This window comes from Schistocerca gregaria, chromosome 3 (assembly GCF_023897955.1).
Source record: "Schistocerca gregaria isolate iqSchGreg1 chromosome 3, iqSchGreg1.2, whole genome shotgun sequence".
Taxonomy (NCBI): domain Eukaryota; kingdom Metazoa; phylum Arthropoda; class Insecta; order Orthoptera; family Acrididae; genus Schistocerca; species Schistocerca gregaria.
The window spans coordinates 345,031,699-345,048,396 of NC_064922.1; the positions used below are offsets into that span (position 1 = coordinate 345,031,699).

At 41.0% G+C, this 16,698-nt stretch overlaps 1 protein-coding gene across 2 annotated transcripts in view; it reads left to right on the top strand.

Annotated features, from left to right (window-relative positions):
* The window catches only part of LOC126356023 (lipase member H-like), a 130,243-nt gene that overhangs the window by 21,271 nt on the left and 92,274 nt on the right, over positions 1–16,698 (top strand). Inside the window, exons 6-7 of one of the 2 annotated variants that reach the window (XM_050006675.1) lie at positions 26–182; positions 4,216–4,402. The exons of the other annotated variant lie outside the window; for it this stretch is intronic. Coding sequence (XP_049862632.1) covers positions 26–182; positions 4,216–4,273 — 215 coding nt within the window. The 3' untranslated portion in view covers positions 4,274–4,402. Of the gene's footprint in view, positions 1–25; positions 183–4,215; positions 4,403–16,698 lie in introns of those variants that run through there. 2 annotated transcript variants of the gene reach the window in all.

The window sequence follows — 16,698 nt, forward strand, 5'->3', positions numbered from 1 at the left end:
ACAAATTTATTCTGCAAATCCACAGGTGCGTGTAGTCATGGTCGGTCAACTGAATTCTTTGCTGAATCCATAACATCAGGAACAGGATTTAAGGCATACCAGTGCGGCAGCTGGAACGACTACAACGCTGGAAACTGTGCTAGCAACCCAACAGCTCTCATGGGAGAGACTGTCTCAAGCAGGTACAATAAATTCAGTAATGTGTAACGTTGTTTAGTAAATGACTTAGTTTAGGAACACTTAAATAATCTAAATCAAAGTCTAATGAAAATTACTGCTTGCGTACTACTAGCCGTCACTGTAGCGAAAGGAATTCCTTACGTCAGAATCAATAAACATTTTATTCAATTGCACAAAGAGTTAGTTTAACAACGAAACTACATCAAAGCGTTTTACATGAAGGCAGAGCCGCCCCGATAACTGGAACGTTCAAGAGTAAAATGTAACTCCGGAAATAGCTGACAACAGAATGAAAAACTATTCTAAGAGTAAGGGGGAAAACTTTACAGAATACAGCGCCTCTGGCGGATAGCTCGAAAGCACTTTGAGAGCGTCACGAACTAACGCGCAAAAACTGCACAGCTTGCTCTGCGCTATCGTGTCACTTCCGGTTTGCTACATCAGCCCCCGCCGGGAAAGCGGAACGACGTCCAAAACTTCCTAACTCGGGAGCATTTTGACTGGATTACAAAATTACGCACAAAATCCACACAACTGACACTGCACTGTTGTGTGACTTGTGTCTGCAACAAAAACGTAGATTACTTCATATAGTATCAGTTAAATAATAGACGCAGAGAAAATCGATCACTATAAGATGAATCATATACATATCACATATTCATATATATAATTTTACACCACCATCATCAAACCTACAGACATATCATACCGTACTGATATCGTACACAGATGAGACAAAACAATATGACTACCTGTTTAATAGCTAATCTGTCTGTCTTTGAAACGAAGTACATCACTGATTTCGTGTATCAGGGATCTGACAGTTTGTTGGGATGTTTGTGGAGGTATGTGGCATTAGATGCTGAATCGGTTACGCAGTGGTGGAGCCCGATCACGAGCCAAATGGGATAGTTATAGTGCTGAAAGATAACTTCGCCATTGGGGAAGCCATCAAGTATGATGGGATGCAGGTGGTTGGCAGCTGTCTGCGTGTCTTTCATTACTGCCAAAGGCCCCATGCTAGCCCAGGAGAATGTCTCCTCTAGCATAACACTGCTCCCACCAGCCTGCGCCCGAGGAGCACTGCATGTGTCGAGCCGCTGTTCACCTCAAAGATAGCGTCTGTGGGGACGATCATCGACATAGTGCAGCAGAATGTGATTCACCCAAGAATCGGCACATTTCTCTTGGTCGACGGTCGAAACCCGATGGTCCCATGTCCACTACAGTCGTAACTGAGGATGTCGTTGGGTCAGCATGTGACAATGTAGGGGTGATCTGCTGCGAAGCTCCATATTCAACTATGTACGGTGAACGGTGTGCTCCAAAACATTTGTGCGGGCACAAGCATTGTGTTGTCTCGACAGAGATGCCACATATCACCATTGACCCTTCTTTATAGAACAGACAATCCTCCAAACCCTACGTTCTGTGAAGAGTCATGGGTGTCAAACGATTTAGCTCCTAGTGTAGTTTCATTATCCTTCTACTTCTTTCTGTAGATGCTCTCGACAGTAGCACATGAACATTCGGGGCGACCAGCTTCTCCGTTTTCAAGATACTCGTTCACAGGCTGTGCATAATAATAATCTGCTCTTTGTCGCTTATCTCAATGGATTTCCCAATTTGGGGCCCATGACTTCGCTAGGGTGATCCTCCGTCCGTGTCTGCTCCGCTGACATAATTTTATTAGCGCGTCACGAATTTTATAACCGCGTCACGCATGAGCAACGCCAACAGGCGGAACCAACGTCTCAGTGGGCAATGATCATAATTTTTTGATTTATCAGTGTATGACCTATATGCACATTAACATCAAAAAGCCAACCATGTATTTCTTCTATATTCTGGGTGATGATACAAATTGTCAGGGATGAAAGAGATGGGCAAATGTCTCAGGAAACAAGTAACATTATAAATAAGAAATTAGTTGTGAGATGACTGGGGACATATGATTTGAGACCAAATGAATTCTTAAGTCTGACCCAATAAATATAATTTATGTACATAGTTGCTAATACTGTAAGTAGCCACAGCCAACCAAAATGTGCAATAATGAGAGCACTGACATGTTCATTGCTGAAAGCGCTTAAGACAGTGTACTGTTTTTACAATGTGAATTTTATTTATTTATTTATTTATTTATTTATGCATTTATTTTACCTGGCAAGATTAGGGCCTTCAGGCCCTCTCTTACACCTAACCAGGCATACTCAGATTGAACGAGTTACAGTTACTAAATAACATTAAGAACATTTAACGTATTATGCAGTATTGATGTCGAACGAAAAAAATTTGAGATTATAACAGTAGTACAATGATAGTTATAACAATAAAAATAATTATAACAATCAACGATAATAATGATAATAATAATGATAATAGTAATAATAATAATAATAATAATAGTGACTAAGTATATGATGGCACTAATTAATGGTATTTGAATCATTTATTAAATTCTTGTACAGATAATCATATGGAAACTGTAGGGCGCTGAGAGGTTGTTCTTGGTCAAGTACCGACTTAGGAAACATTTGATGTGCACCAACTTATTCAAGACTTCTCAAATTGTTAGAGGAATTTAGGCAACTGAAACAACAATATAACATCTGGAGGGGACAATAAACTAAACTGTATGTATTTCTGAATTGTTAGAAGTAATTCTTGTCGACATGAATCAGGAACCCTCCGTCAACACTGGATCATGTATGTGAAATTGGTGTTGTAAACAGAACTGTGTGGTGTACCAACAGCATCTACACTCCTACCCGCACAGAAAATTAAAGCTTAAATTCTTGCTGACATTGGACCATATGTCTTGAAAAGTAATACGGGAACATCACTTACCCCCTTACTATTCAAAGGAAATGTAAGTTATAACTCCTACTGCTGCAAGATCTCATGTTGTGTTAAGAAAACAAATGTTGTGAGATCAACCTTCACTTTCGAGCACAAGCGCCTGCCTTGAAAGACTTCTGTTGCACCAGAGGTAGAATGCTCAATAGTAAAAAAATGTCACATATAGACTACTTTGAGTTTATGAACATCCATTACCATGCATAGAGTTACAACAAATTTTAATCTCTTGCTTGAGAATGCCTGTATCAGACATTCCCTGGATGTTGGATGGGAAAAGTTTTTTTTTCTTTGTTGTTTTTTTCTGTGTATCTGTTCCCCTGATATGACGGCATTCTATTTCGCCTTGTTGAGGCACGTAAAAAGTCTCATGATATGAGACACGTAGAGAGTGAACAGGATCTCATCGAAAGAAGTCTCACTGTATGTGACATATACGAGTTGTTCAGATAAATGAAATTATTATAAAAATGGGTTTATGTGAATTTTTATCCTCAGCAGATAAAAAGCAAATATGAAATTTCCTCGATTCTCCTAACAGCTATTGAATCAGTTATTTCTAGACGAAGTCTGCATCTGAAATTGATTCACTGGGTCCTCATTATCATCTGTGTTAGTATCTGTCATCACCAAGGAAATATCTTGACCAGAGCTTGGAACATATATCAAGAATGATAATGGAAACAACTGCAGTTTTGGAGTAATTACTACGTCATTTGTTCATTTGTAATAGCACGAAAAAAGCATAATATAAAACATCCTCAAGATTATACTATGATTATATCGTTCCTGGAAGACATAAAATCAGTAAACTTTATAAGGAGAAGCACCGTCTTCTGGTCAGAAAGAGGAAGGTATTGAAAAAAATGAGACTTGTAAGATTTAAAGTTACAAGGAAAAAAAACCACACAGGTCCCTGCGCTATCCACAGGAAATTATACCCAGCAAGGATTCATTGGATTGTGGTTCTTTCTTTTAACGCTATGGCTTGCAACTCTCTTTTACTTAACTGCTTTTTGTCCTTTGCCACGTGAAGTAGATATTTACTCTCACAAAATAATTACAAATTACTATAGTGAGCACATGCTCTCTGTGCATATTATAAACATTTTCACATCATTAATAAATATATCTTATATTTCAGCAATACTTACAGATTTTCTTTTTTTTCAGTGCATCTGGAACGTACTTTTTGGCAACAGCAAGCTCTTCACCTTATGCTCTTGGTTAGATGTGTATTCTGCCCATGATATGGGATACATCCAAAACTTCTATATCAACGTGGAAAAATAACTTTCATGTTGATTCAGTGTATAAATACCATTAAATAAAGAATTTAATTGGTATCACTCTGCAAAAAGCCTTTACTTTCCTTGGATACAAAACTACTGATTACACAATTTTAATTAAACCGACTCCCCAAACATTCTACTTTAAGAGTTGTGCTGGTTGTCTTTGAAAATCCAGTAATTGTATATTTTATTTTGCTGGTTTGGAATTATCAGAAAAAGTAAAAACAATACAGGTCTCTGTAATTCTTCCCCAACTGAAATAAACCAGACACCTAGATTACAGAAGAACTTCCCAAATCAAGCTAAAGTCTTATGAGAAGCTGGAAGTTTTTGGCTTTGCACTGGTCATCAGCACTTTTTTAAATCCTTCTAAACAGTTGGCAGTGTCAATACTGAGGACTCATTGAAACCAGACACAACATGACAGTGGTACAACTATAAGTGAAAATTAGAAAACAAAGTATTAAAAAGCCAGCAGCGCTTCTTCCACTCAGTAGCATTTATAGGGCATGGTGAAGAAGGTTACATACCAGATGGGTAATAACAATTACTGAACTTCCTTCGTAGTGGATAACAGGTGATCAAAAATTTCAGATAACTGGAGATGTGAGGTTGTCATCGTGTCTAGATAAAGGTTTTAACAAAGAAAATAACATCATAATCATTGAGTGTTGATGGAATATTTTGGCACAGAGCCTTAATTATGCAATGAGGTATGAAACCAGGCTCACAGCTGAGGATGATTTTCATGCCAGTGCGAAGATTGTGTTGCTCTTTGCTCTGTACGATAGATGATGGGTTAAATATTATGCTTAAGTAGTAAAAATAGGACTTCCATAATTCCTAATGGAAGTGAGAAATTCATGCTTGTGCATGTATAAGACCATCCACTCTCCACTCTGTTATGCCACATATATTTTGTATATCTGAATACACCCAGAAGAGGTAATTTGCATAGGAGCATAGGTTATTCAGAAAGTGAAGTTGTAATTTAATTAAAATGTGAGAAAATCCATCTCACGGTTGTTTCCCCTTTAGCACCTCTGAAAGGCCACAATTCTCTAGATCTCTTTTACGGCTTAAAACTAAAATTGATGCTACTGTTATCATTCTAAATGACAAAAGTGAAAGTTCATGCTGCAGTTAGCTTAACGAATTCAATGTAGGCAAGAAGAATTCAGTGTCATTTCCATCCTGATTGTGGCGCCAACAGTAAAAATTGAAGGAATTGTGTTTGAATTTCAAAACCACAAAAATGATGTTCATAAGAAAGAATAAAGGAATTTGACATATGGGATGTGAAACAGATTAATCACATTTATTGAATCACAATCAAATCAGGCAATCTGTCTACAAAGGATAGCGTTTAGAAAATATTTGTGTGATTCATCCTAGAGCGTGTGATAGACATACCAAAAAAGTCTAGTAGGTAATATTGAAGAAGGGCAATATGAATGACCAGACGTTTGGTTGACTCACAGGAGAATGTTACAGAAGAGCTGAAAAACTTGAAGTGGCAGACTTTTGAAGATTGACACTACGTATACTGCTTCCCACTATTTAAAAATATTAAAAATCGAGTATTTAGTGAGGAATCTGGGAATGTACTACAGCTCCCTGCCTTTTACTGCTGTAGGATTGAACAAGGCTCCATTAGAATAACAACAGCATCCACAGTTGCATTTAAGTTATCTTTGTTGCCACACTCCAAATGGAATGGCCAGAAATCTTGATATGTTGTACAATGAGAAGTACGTTGTGCCATGCATTTCACTGTGATTTGTCATTGAATGGCTGAAGATTCGGATATAGATGTACACGAAAGTATGGAAGGAATATTGAAGCTGACGATGTTCAACGTTCATTGAACTTCAGAACCGTTAAGAACTATCTAGTATAACTCAATCTCTCTACAATTGTTGATGAAGGAAGTAGAAACAGGTTGAGTTATGATATGTGCCGAAAATGAAGTCCAAAAGGTTTGCAACATCGTTACCACTTCGCATTTTACTGATGTTTTGTGATATATTGAATAGTCTGTTCAGTCACCTTGTATAATACTAAAGATATTGTGCATGTGAGATTGTATAGGATCAACTATTCATCATCAATACTAATATTAATCACTATATCCTTGTTGTGAATATATATATTATTTTTTATCTTCTTATAAGAGGAGGCAGCTGAAACCAAATAAACTTCGAACTTCTTCATTAATAAAAAATAAAAGTGTAATTTCATCACAGTAATCATTGTTAACTGAGGTACCCTCAAAAGTAGTGTTCCTTAGAATTATACCTTTACCTAAATTAAAGATTACATTAATGACATAGTTTTAGAAACAACATTAGCGACAGTCCTTTTCTCTGGTCCAATAGTCTGATTTTTAAAAGCTGAAAAACTTTCTGCTTTATCCTTTACATCCAAATACAGTTTAATGTATACCAACAATAGCTCGATTTTAGCATTCATATGCTTTCATACTTGTAGTGGGTTTCTTTCTATGAATAAATTTTCCTGATTTTTTAAACTGTATTGACCAACAACAAATCCTATCATTTCAGTATTAAAATATAACTTGTAATTTTTTACTATGACAATGGGAGTTAAAACAGTTGCATGCAAAAACTTTTGCTACAGTATTAAAACAATCTTTAAAGGAAACGCTTAATATTTTACTTAGAAATATTGAATAACTACTTAGTTTAAATAATTTACCCATTCATTAGTAATTAAATGAACATACATGTAGAATTAAAGTGAGACATCCAGAGAAGAAGACAAAAGTAAGACATTCTATGTCAAACACAATTTATTGTGCATCAATAGATGTAAGTGGTTATGGAAGCACAACGTAATGATTGATAACTTTCTATTAAGCTGAAGATTGTTCATTTAGAATAAAATAAATTATGAATTCATTTACTCTGAAAGCTTAGCTCAATAAAAGTATCAATAATCTATGGAAAATGACAAAGAACTAACGCAGCAACAGGTGATTCATTAGCATCACATGTTAGTGACAGTGACGATGTGAAAACTCAGATGAATGTGAACGTAATTCACTACTAGATTTCGATTAGTTCACATTGGAAGTTCAAGGAAACGTAAAAGAATACTATCCTCGAGAAAGACACAGATTAATAGGCTCCTTTTATTTAGCTCAAACATAGTTTTAAGAATTATGCACAAAATTTTGGATAGGTGGCTTCGGTGATGGGCTATCTACTACTGCAGCTAAAGAAATAATGTGCAGCAAGACAATACAGGGATGATTCAGTCGAGCTGATAAGATATCCTTATTCTCTTTAACAGAAATGAATGGCGAAAAGGCCACACTACAATATGTATGGTCTCTTTTAATAGCTAAATTAACCACACAGATATCGAGATGAACTTCGCGATTTTCTAATAGAATTGCTACAATTTTTGCAGTAGTATCGTAGTTCTAATGGAGGTGAATTCAACGACGTTTTGCTCTTAAAAATCCGATTACTGGTTTAGGAAAATTACAACATTTAGAACATACTGTTTTCTGCTTTGAACAAGAAGCCAACAGTTGTCGTACTAGAAGTTCGTGTTATAAGAAACTGTCTCTTCAGGCTGAAAGGGGCTCTCTAGATCAATGTAGCTAAGGTAGCTTACAATGGTGGAGAAAAGTTTGATTTAAAACTGGTACAAAACGCACTTGACATCTGAGGATGATTCGCCAGTCCTACGATAATACAAGATGTTTCAAAAATGACTTTGCAACTTTCAAAAATCGTATAAATTTACTGGAATAAGATGTAGAGCTGGGCTTAGTGTTATTTTGTAGGGAGGCACATCAAATCTTTTCACCTTACACTAAAGATGTTATATGTGACTACCGTTGGATATCCTGCACACATCCCATTGGAAGCTAATTTCTTCCCAAACTCGCAGTAGAATTGCAGGTGTAACGTGCTCGGTGGTGGCGTAAATTCTCGCTCTAAAGTTCAGATAGAGAATCTGGCACAGGGGGTGCAAATACGACATCCTTGACGAATCCCCATAAAAAAGTCGAATGGTGTCATGTCTGGGGAACAGGGCGGGAGGGGGTGGGGGGTGGGGGGTGGGGGGGAGGCATGCAATTTGCGTATTACGGCCAATCTATTCTCACTGAGAAAATTCCATACATCAGCCAGGTAGTGGGGTGGTCCACCATCTTGCATAAAGTAAACATTTCGTTCTTGGTCTTCCTCATCGATCTGTGGTACATGGTAGACTATTTCAATGATGGTCCTCTGACGGAAAAAAGGGCCCTTACATTTAGTTCTTGCTCAATGCACAAAAAACTTTCAGGTTATGGCTATCACGAACATGTTTGCAAAGTCTGATGTGGATTTTCACTACCCAAGTCCTACAGCTATGTGTGTTAAATTTGCCACTTAAGTGAGAAGTCGACTCTTCAGAAAAGATGATTTTGTCCAAGAAATTTTCATCCTCATGTAACTGATTTCACATATCCACACAGAAGTTCTTGTGAGCAATTTTATCAATGTCTTTTATTGCCTGTACGGTCGTCAAACTGTACAGTTTGAAATGCAAACGGTTTCTGAACACACGCCAAACAGTCGTATGTGGAATTTGCGTTCGCTAGATGCACGCCGGGTCGGTTTCGTCGTCTTCACTCGCTCCAGGACATCATTAGATATGTTTGGACGACCAGATGATTTCCCATGTCTTACTGAGCAACATGTTTTTATAAAACACTTATGTCACTCATGAACTGTAGGCCTACTAGAGGGATCTTTAGCGTACTTGGTATGGAAATGACGCTGAACTGTTGTTGTCGACCTAGATTCTTCAAACCAAAACTCACAGCTAGCACGTTCGGGTCCAGTAAAGGCAGCTATCTTTAACGCAACTGCCGCCAGCGCTCCTTACGGTGCGATTCGGCACAAGCGAACTAAGCGAGACAGAACCTGATGTGTTTCCCTACAAATTGACACTGTAATCACATTTGTAGTTACAACGAATTACTTTACATGAATTTTCAAAGTTGTAAAGCCCTTTTTAAACACCCTGTAGTTTTGCTCCTGTTTCTGCCAGAGCCGTCATAGAAAGATGAACATCAAAAATTGAATGGATCTGTAAAACACTGAATTAGGGTACATAGACTGTTAAATTATAGCTCAACGACATGAGTTTAAAGTAAATTGAAAAAACACAACAGCAACAAAGAGAAAACCACAAAAGAAAGTAGTCATAAACATTCCCTTAAAATTCCACTTATATCACCAGGTGTTTTAAATGCCCCTGTCTGAACGTAAACCAATGAGTTGGAAGAACGCCACTAACGTCATGTGACACCACCTCAGTACAGCGTCGCGAGACGCCACACTGGTTTCAGTTGAAACCCATATGGAAAGAAATATATGCCCTTTCTAAACATCACCAAACTGAGGTATCTAGAAAACCAGTCTTTAATTGTATGATTTGTTGTAATAAAATGACGGGAAGCATTATATTGGTTGTTAAGAAATTAGTGTACCTTGTGTATTATGAAAGTATGCCGTTTCAAGGCAACAGCACACTGAAGATCCATGAAAAATTCATTGTTTTGGTACAATTTGTCATAATTAAATGTCAATTTATAATATAGTTGCGACTGGAGCTTACAGGAGATGGTATGGTGGAAAGCATGGGCGTGAGTTATCCATATTCGGTGTCGCGTTACGAGTAGAGATGCAGAATTGTAAGCTAAGAGGTGATATGTTGATGGTCCGAGTCTCACTGGATTCCAACATATATTTACTAACCTTCGCTTTTTCCAATACATTCTTATACTTTCTTATTAGTTTATAGGATTATATTCTATAACACCCGGTGTTATGCAAATACACTTAATGAGCAAGTCACATCGTTTCTGAGCACTCAGCATCACGCTGGACCCGGCACGCTCAACGTTCGAATGCACGGTCCGTGACGACGGCTGTAGCCAGTGCGGAGTCTCACAAGCTCAATAACGTGTATTTCTTAGATTCAGCTTTCGATTATTTGTAAAGATAACTTCCCGCTAGAGAGAAGTCTCTGAAGAAACAACCAAATGACATAACGTTGCATCAGAACCGAGAGACGAAAGTCCATACATCTTCTTTTGTCCCACTGGATGATCTGCTGGTGAAGTGATACGCTACAGATGAAAGCTGTTTCCGCGCAAAATGCGAACAATGTAGGTCTGACGTTGCAGAGGAACTCGTAATTTCTCTGGAGCTAACACGGATTATGAATAATTATTGTCCAGATATCAATTTCGTTTGCCGTCCTTATTTTTTAGCCTTTGTTTAGTATTTCAGTGCCATTGTAATAACAGTTGTCGCACTTCCACTGAATAGTTACTTTCTTTGGACTCTGTCTGTCGGAATACTTATGTTCCTTCTGCGTAAAGAAACAGTATATCTATTTTCTCTTAGTTAAAGATGTAGTTTTTCAAACCACGCAGCAGGCGTCAAATGTGAACAACATGGAGAGAATGAAAGCTACATTTTCTCTGCGTCTCTTTTACAGGGTGACAATTATTGAACTATATGAAATAAAATCGTCATAACTTCTGAACGGTTTGCGTTAGGACGTTCAAACTACGCGGTTGACCGCGGAACGTGATGGGAATTAGAAGCCCACTTTCATTTGGGTGGGTTCGTCAATAAGCAAAATTGGAGCATTTGGAGGACTGAGAATCCGTATTTCGCGATCGAGAAGTCTCTTCACGCATAGAGGGTGACTGTGTGGTGTGCAATGTCCAGTCACGGAATAATCGGTGCGACATTAGATCATGGTACGGTGACTACCGAACGGTACGTGATGGTTTTCGAGGATGACTTCGTTCCCGTTATCCAAAGTGACGCTGATTTCGGCAATATGTGGTTCATGCAAGATAGAGCTCGACCCCATCGAAGCAGGAGAATGTTTGATGTCCTGATAGCGCACTTTGGGCACCCTGACGTCACTGGCAGTCATATTCTCCGGATCAGAACACACGCGACTCCTTTGTATGGATCTATATTGAAGACAAGATGCAATGCTGAGCTGAAAACAACCATTCAGGAGGTCATCGACAGCATAGATGTTCCGACACTTCAGCGGGTCTTGCAGAATTTCGCTATTTGTCTGTGCCACGTCATTGCCAATGATGGCAGACATATCGAACATGTCATAACCTAAATCCGAATATCTGTTGTGACATTCTGAATAAAGTGTGTGCACTCCGTAATTTTTTTCGTATAGTTCAATAATTGTCACCCTCTATATAAGTACTGCAGTGTTTCTACAGTCTGTTTCCTCCTTACCGGATGTGATGTTTTTCCATATCTGAGTACGAAATTACGAACTTCTGCATAAGACAGCTACAAGTTTAGTGTTCAAAACAGATCAATTCTAGGTTCTAAATATTATAATTACTCCAAAACTGGTAATTGGATATTTTAACAGTGAAACGCTGTTGAATTTCTCTCTCTTTGAACTGCGATACATGCATCACAAATTAGTATAGCTGCATTTGAAAAAGCGAAGTTCATACCAATACCTCTCGCGGTTTATAAAAAGAAGACTTCCCCACAATTCATCTTGGTAAAAATAGAATTAGCACAGCTTAAATGGTTCTGTTCTGGAAATGTTTGAGCCGAATATACACTAGACTCTCGCTAATCCGGCCATTTCTTGCATGTATGGGTGCCCGGTTAGTGGAAGTTGATACTGTTCGAAATTTAGTTTAAACACATATGGGCCATACTCTGCTAAATCCAAAGATTTTTTTTTTTTTTTTTTTTGCCGCTCTCGCCGCGCCGCGCCGCGCCGCGCCACGGACGAGCCTCCTATTTCCAAGAGCCACCTCCTTACTTGGAGCTCGTGTACTTGGTCACCGCCTTCGTGCCCTCGCTCACCGCGTGCTTGGCCAGCTCGCCAGGCAGCAAGAGCCGCACAGCGGTCTGGATCTCGCGGGACGTGATGGTCGAGCGCTTGTTGTAGTGCGCCAGGCGAGAAGCCTCGGCCGCAATGCGCTCGAAAATGTCGTTCACGAAGCTGTTCATGATGCTCATCGCCTTCGACGAGATGCCCGTGTCAGGGTGCACCTGCTTCAGCACCTTGTAGATGTAGATGGCATAGCTCTCCTTCCTCTTGCGCTTCTTCTTCTTGTCGCCCTTCGAAATGTTCTTCTGCGCCTTGCCAGCCTTCTTGGCGGCTTTCCCGCTAGTCTTGGGCGGCATCACGAACAAACAGACAGACAGGCAGGCAGGCAGTCAGTCAAGCGCTCCGCTCTAGTCAGATTCCTGGAAATGGAAAAAAGAAGACATTGACACCGATGTGTCAGACCCACCATACTTGCTCCGGACACTGTGAGAGGGCTGTACAAGCAATGATCACACGCACGGCACAGCGGACACACCAGGAACCGCGGTCTTGGCAGTCGAATGGCGCTAGCTGCGCAGCATTTGTGCACCGCCGCCGTCAGTGTCAGCCAGTTTGCCGTGGCATACGGGGCTCCACCGCAGTCTCTAACACTGGTAGCATGCCGCGACAGCGTGGACGTGAACCGTATGTGCACTTCACGGACTTTGAGCGAGGGCGTATAGTGGGCATGCGGGAGGCCGGGTGGACGTACCGCCGAATTGCTCAACACGTGGGGCGTGAGGTCTCCACCGTACATCGATGTTGTCGCCAGTGGTCGGCGGAAGGTGCACGTTCCCGTCGACCTGGGACCAGACCGCAGCGACGCAGGGATGCACGCCAAGACCGTAGGATCCTACGCAGTGCCGTAGGGGACCGCACCGCCACTTCCCAGCAAATTAGGGACACTGTTGCTCCTGGGGTATCGGCGAGGACCATTCGCAATCGTCTCCATGAAGCTGGACTATGGTCCCGCACACCGTTAGGCCGTCTTCCGTTCACGCCCCAACATCGTGCAGCCCGCCTCCAGTGGTGTCGCGACAGGCGTGAATGGAGGGACGAATGGAGACGTGTCGTCTTCAGCGATGAGAGTCGCTTCTGCCTTGGTGCCAATGATGGTCGTATGCGTGTTTGGCACCGTGCAGGTGAGCGCCACAATCAGGACTGCATACGACCGAGGCACACAGGGCCAACACCCGGCATCATGGTGTGGGGAGCGATCTCCTACACTGGCCATACACCTCTGGTGATCGTCGAGGGGACACTGAATAGTGCACGGTACATCCAAACCGTCATCGAACCCATCGTTCTACCATTCCTAGACCGGCAAGGGAACTTGCTGTTCCAACAGGACAATGCACGTCCGCATGTATCCCGTGCGACCCAACGTGCTCTAGAAGGTGTAAGTCAACTACCCTGGCCAGCAAGGTCTCCGGATCTGTCCCCCATTGAGCATGTTTAGGACTGGATGAAGCGTCGTCTCACGCGGTCTGCACGTCCAGCACGAGCACTGGTCCAACTGAGGCGCCAGGTGGAAATGGCATGGCAAGCCGTTCCACAGGACTACATCCAGCATCTCTACGATCGTCTCCATGGGAGAATAGCAGCCTGCATTGCGGCGAAAGGTGGATTTACACTGTACTAGTGCCGACATTGTGCATGCTCTGTTGCCTGTGTCTATGTGCCTGTGGTTCTGTCAGTGTGATCATGTGATGTATCTGACCCCAGGAATGTGTCAATAAAGTTTCCCCTTCCTGGGACAATGAATTCACGGTGTTCTTATTTCAGTTTCCAGGAGTGTATTTATCTCTGAGAGAGTACATATACTGTACCATCTTTCTCTATAAACATGACCCGATTTTTAGTTGTCACAATGATGACACGCGATGGTGGCGTCTTTATCATGGAACCGCATTACGACCATTACATTGGAACTGTATGTCACTGGTTGTTGCACAGTGTATTCCAGGATGATGTTTTCAGCTTCAGCAACAGCACTGTGAGAAATCTTCGTGCTCTCTTCTCTTATGTACTCTTTGTCATCATTTTCACCACAGCTTTTCTGCACACTTTTGATCACTTCTTTATGTCCTAGTGTTTGCTCTATCTCACAGTTTTCCTCATTCGTCGACTTAGGAGCATCTTCTTCATTAGTTTATCCTCCACATACTGGACGCTTGTGGAACATTTCAGTGTACGAAGTGTCAATACTTGATCATTCCGAATTGACTGTATCTTCGCTGTTGATCTGTACCGGTTCCAACTGTGTTTGAATGGATTGCCACACTTTTCTCCACCTCTTCATTACGGTAGCGCTTTACACTTCATCCAATCCATCTGCTGTTTCGATAACAATATAACTTAAGTTGATTATTTTCAACACTTTCAACATATTTACAGTACAGCCGTTTTATGTTTACTCAGCAAGGAGACGAGAAATGCATGTCGATAATGACGTTGAACTGATTCCAAAATTGCTTGGTACATGGACTGAACCAGGGATGCTAGATTGAGTGGAAAAAGAGAGTGTTTGTATTCCATTCGATTTTAAGAGTCACTTCTTCAGCCGTTTTCTCATGGCTGCTGCAAATGTTTTATAAAACCATCGAGATAATACTTCTCTGTCCAGCCTTACTTTTTCTGAGCATAATATTGCACTGACATTGTATCTTTATCACTGTGTTGAAAACAAGTTGAATCTTCGGATTTTCCAACCACCATGAATGGTAGTTTATTATTCTCAGTTGCTTTAACACACGCCATTAATGTTGCGCACTATTTCTGTTGTTCGTACTTACGAACTTCCTTCTTGTTCTTCGTGGTTTTTGAAGAGAACATCTTGTAAAAGAAGCTATTGTCATAAGCATTGTACAAGACATCAGCATTAAAATCTTTCCACATCTTCTTTCAGAAACTCTTCTGTACCTCTTTCGTTCACTGAGCGACAAAATAATGGCTCTTTACAGTTCAGTATAATGGCTCATAAAAAGAAACAGCAGCCCTCAATTAGAAACTCGAAATTTTAGATAAATTGGATCGAGATTCTTCGCAGAAAGAAATGCTCGAATTAATAATCGGAATAACTTATTTCCAATTCTATTACGTGGATATTGTTTTAAAGTAATTACCGATCATACAGCACTGAAATGGCTATTGAGAGTTACAGATCCACTTATTACATTAACTAGATGGACACTGTATTTTATTACGTTTGATTTCCAAGTAATACGCCTTCCAGAAGGGTCACACACAAATTCAGCCGGTCTGAGTCACAAAGTGCTTCAGAGATTGCGAAGCGACTTTGCCGGGTGACTGTCGAAACGAAACATTGAGGCAAGTCCAGGACACGCTGATCGCAGGGTAACAGAACGCACAATAGCACAAAATTACTGAAATCTAACACATAGACAAGATATCGAATGGCCATGGACGTGACACAGTTATTAAAGGAAAAGGGGGGGGGGGCGCTTGATCGGTGGGGCGCATCACCTCAGAGCTGTGCGGCGGCGAGTTGGCTGCTCCCCTTGGTGTCCCAGCTTCGTGGCAAGGCCCAAACCGGTCTCGGCATTGACTGCTTATTTTGGGTTGCGTGGCCGAAACTGTGATATCACAGTGCCGGGAGGTGGATGCAGGCAATGGTTGGAAGAGCACCATGTTTCTTCGAATTTTTCCTCCTCTTGGCGCTGTCATGGGTGGACTAAATTAATTATTCCGCACAATGACTGATGCCGTTTCATGACACACCTCCCAGAGCAGTTTGGAACTTTTCTATCTTGCGTGGGCTGGTCTGTGAGTCGAGTATTGGCGTCATCCTCACATTTTCACTTTCAAGGCTGTTCCCAGCGTTGGTCGCACATTGTACCGACGTTTTTCTGCGTTCCTTAGTTGCTGTGAAAGCAGCCACACAACACTTGTTTCTAACGGTTACATGAGAGCTGGATCGTTTCATGTTTTCACGTCGTCTAAGAATCTGTTGGCTTTTGTGTCTGCGCTTTATCTTACTGTTACTACGTGCAGGGGTGCACAGTTATCTGCAAGCTTCCCATTGTCCACCAGGCAATTCGCAAGGTGTTCTTTCTTAAGAGAGGTTAGTGTATTCACCAGGTACAGCATGGGTGTCTGCAGAATGCGTCTGTGGTGCTGGGCCCCTGGCATTGTGAGTGGACGAAAGTGGCCCTCAGTGGAGGCACCACTTAGCTCCTTGTCATGAGTCTTAAGTATTTGATATCGGAAGATGAGAGTCATGGCAAAGCGGCCCATCTATGTTTTCTTAACCCATCGCACACTCACTTAAGAAAAATAAATAATTAATAAAGAAAGATGGAGAGAGAAGAATCTTCAGTCGTAATAGCAACACCAACACTTCACTCACTGATGTACGCTTTCTGGGGAGAGGGGCGTGGGGGGTTATTCGATTTGCAGCCCAGTTGAGTATTTACACTAATGATTACCCATC